The sequence below is a fragment of the Ranitomeya imitator genome, chromosome 2 (assembly GCF_032444005.1).
Source record: "Ranitomeya imitator isolate aRanImi1 chromosome 2, aRanImi1.pri, whole genome shotgun sequence".
Taxonomy (NCBI): Eukaryota; Metazoa; Chordata; class Amphibia; order Anura; family Dendrobatidae; genus Ranitomeya; species Ranitomeya imitator.
In genome coordinates this window covers 255,121,384-255,124,904 of record NC_091283.1, presented here as the reverse complement: position 1 = coordinate 255,124,904, position 3,521 = coordinate 255,121,384, and the positions used below count along the sequence as shown (strand labels likewise).

At 45.6% G+C, this 3,521-nt stretch overlaps 1 protein-coding gene across 1 annotated transcript; it reads right to left on the bottom strand.

Moving 5' to 3' along the window:
* Nucleotides 1-2,154: 2,154 nt before the first annotated feature.
* Nucleotides 2,155-3,114, bottom strand: LOC138667363 (oocyte zinc finger protein XlCOF22-like). The gene has a single exon (XM_069755589.1). The coding sequence runs from the start codon at nt 2,931-2,933 to the stop codon at nt 2,205-2,207; it is 729 nt and encodes a 242-aa protein (XP_069611690.1). The 5' UTR covers nt 2,934-3,114; the 3' UTR covers nt 2,155-2,204.
* Nucleotides 3,115-3,521: the final 407 nt, after the last annotated feature.

Below are 3,521 nucleotides of genomic sequence, written 5' to 3'. Positions count from 1 at the left end.
ACCCTACCCTGGTATGCATGGCTCCCTCATCCCTACCCTGGTATGTATGCCTTATCCCTATACTAGTATGCATGGCCCAATCCCTATCCTGGTATGCAGGGCCCCCATCTCATCCTAGTATGCATGACCCATCCTTATCCTGTTATGCAGGGCCCTTAACTCGTCGTAGTATGCAGGGCACCATCCTTATTTTGGTATGATTGGCCCCCATCCCAGTCCTGGTATGCAGTGCCCCCATCTCGTCATAGTATGCATGGCCCTCATCCTTATCCTGGTATGATTGGCCACTATCCTGGTCCTGGTATGCATGGCCCAATCCTTACAATTGTCCCCCAACCTGATCCTGATATGCCTGGCCCCGTCAGAAAACAAAAAAAAAACCCAAAACATTACACTTACTGACCCGGCGCTCCCTTGCAGCGTCCTGCTCCAATGGCAGCAGCTGCTTTATGCTTGCAAGCAGCACATGGCAGGGATGTCATGCACTACTCACAAGCAGAGCACAGCTGCCGGAGTACTCGCCGGGACTGTGCGCACAGAGCGGTGAGTATTCATTTCTCTCCAGTAGTGCGCAGTGTCAGCCACCGGCTTCCTGCTGCTGCCGGCGGTCACATGTGCCCCTACTTAAGAGAAATTAATATTCATTGGATTCATTCATCAGGAGACTATTTAATACTGAACTATATTCAAGCGGGACTAGGTGAAGAAAACCCTAAAATCATGTATCATGTTATCCGAAACAATCAGAAAACTAGCCACATATTGGCAGATCCCAGACCTCAAACTATATACTTCGTAAGTTTATACGCCACTCCAGTGTCAGGAATAGACAGTATGTGACAATACAGTATATACCGCTCAGGGAAGACTTAACTTCCAGAGATAATCTCCATATTCATACTAAATAATACTAAATAATGGCCCCGATCTTCCAGACACTATGATTGCACACATCCCTAGTCTTTATAACGATATTGCACTCATTCCTTGACAGACCGCAGCATGGCCATTACTTTGAAGCTGCAAGTTTTCCCTGAGTGGTACATATTGGGCCGTCTGAAAACGGAGTTTTGTCTAGGACAATTTGTCTGCACTACTAATTAACAGCTGTTACAATACCAAACTAGGGCAGTCCCTATAGGAGAAAAACACAAGAATTATACTGTATTGTCACATACTATCTATTCCTGACACTGGAGTGGCGTATAAACTTACGAAGTATATAGTTTGAGGTCTGGGATCTGCCAATATGTGGCTAGTTTTCTGACTGTTTCGGATAACATGATACCAGATTTTAGTGTTTTTTTTTTGTCTAGTCTCGCTTCAATATAGGTCAATAATAAAGGGAACCTGTCACCCCCAAAATCGCCGGTGAGGTAAGCCCACTGGCATCAGGGGCTTATCTACAGCATTCTGGAATGCTGTAGATAAGCCCCCGATGTATCCTAAAAGATGAGAAAAATACGTTAGATTATACTCACCCAGGGGCGTTCCCGCTGTTGTTCCGGGTCCGGCGCCTCCCATCTTCATCAGATGACGTCCTCTTCTGGTCTTCACACTGCGGCTCCAGCGCAGGCGTACTTTGTCTGCCCTGTTGAGGGCAAAGTACTGCAGTGCGCAGGCGCCGGGCCTCTCTGACCTTTCCCGGCACCTGCGCACTGCAGTACTTTGCTCTGCCCTCAACAGGGCAGACAAAGTACGCCTGCGCTGGAGCCGAGGCGTTAAGACCAGAAGAGGACATCATCTGATGAAGATGGGAGGCGCCAGACCCAGAATGCTGTAGATAAGCCCCCGATGCCCCCCCAAATCCGCGATTTTGGGGGTGACAGGTTCCTTTTAAATAGTCTCCTGATGAGTCGCCTCCGGTGAGGACGATGAAACCCGGAGAATTGAGAGGCATGGAGAGTATGTATACGTCACCTCACCCTATATACTGAACTTTGGGGTACATGATTATTCTATTAGTCACCTTCTGACTAACCTTCAGGGGGTAAATTATAGGTCTAGTTTTACATTTGGAATTAATAAGGTTCAGTTTTATCCTTTTTTTCAGCAAACGAGAGGAATGACAAGAGACAACCTATTTAAGAAGATTCAACTTTGGTTAAAACGATTCCAACATTATGAACATAAAAAAGGCTTCTCCCCATGTGACGTCTCTGATGTTAATTAACAATTGATTTCCAAGTAAAATATTTCCCACATTAAGAAAATGAAAAAGGCTTCTCCTCTGTATGAGTTCTCTGATGTCTAACAAGAAGCGCTTTCCGGTTAAAATATTTCCCACATTCTGAACATGAAAAAGGCTTCTCCCCTGTGTGAGCCCTCTGATGTCTAACAAGATTCCCTTTCTGGTTAAAACATTTCCCACATTCTGAACAGGAAAAAGGCTTCTCCCCTGTGTGGGTTAATTGATGTTCAACAAGATTTCCTTTATAGGTAAAACATTTCCCACATTCTGAACTGGAAAAAGGCTTCTCCCCTTTGTGAGTTCTATGGTGATTAACCAAATCTGATTTCTGGATAAAACATTTTCCACATTCTGAACAGGAAAAAGGCTTCTCCCCAGTGTGGGTTCTTTGGTGTCTAACAAGATTCTCTTTGATGGTAAAACATTTCCCACATTCTGAACAGGAAAAAGGCTTCTCCCCTGTGTGATTTCTAAGGTGTTTAACCAAATCTAATTTCCATTTAAAACATTTCCCACATTCTGAACATGAATAAGGCTTCTCCCTTGTGTGAGCTCTATGGTGAGTAACAAAATGTGATTTCTTGTTAAAACATTTTCCACATTCTGAACATGAAAAAGGCTTCTCCCCAGTGTGGGTTCTTTGGTGTCTAACAAGATTCTTTTTGATGGTAAAACATTTCCCACATTCTGAACAGGAAAAAGGCTTCTCCCCTGTGTGAATTCTAAAGGTACCTTCACACATAACGATATCGTTAACGATATTGTTGCTTTTGGTGACGTTGCAACGATATCGTTAAGGAAATCGCTATGTGTGACAGTGACCAACGATCAGGCCCCTGCTGGGAGATCGTTGGTCGCTGAGGAAAGTCCATAACTTTATTTCGTCGCTGGACTCCCTGCTGACATCGCTGGATCGGCGTGTGTGACACCGATCCAGCGATGTCTTCACTGGTAACCAGGGTAAACATCGGGTATCTAAGCGCAGGGCCGCGCTTAGTAACCCGATGTTTACCCTGGTTACCAGCGTAAAAGTTAAAAAAACAAACACTACATACTTACCTACCGCTGTCTGTCCCCGGCGCTGTGCTCTGCACTCCTCCTGTACTGGCTGTGAGCGTCGGTCAGCTGGAAAGCAGAGCGGTGACGTCACTGCTCTGCTTTCCGGCCGCTGTGCTCACAGTCAGTACAGGAGGAGTGCAGAGAAGCTGAGCGCCGGGGACAGACAGCGGTAGGTAAGTATGTAGTGTTTGGTTTTTTTACTTTTAGGATGGTAACCAGGGTAAACATCGGGTTACTAAGTGCGGCCCTGCGCTTAGTTACCCGATGTTTA

What these genes read in the sequence shown, in the direction of transcription:
- LOC138667363 (XM_069755589.1), bottom strand. Translation starts at nt 2,933, where the DNA reads ATGTGTGAAGGTACCTTTAGAATTCACACAGGGGAGAAGCCTTTTTCC.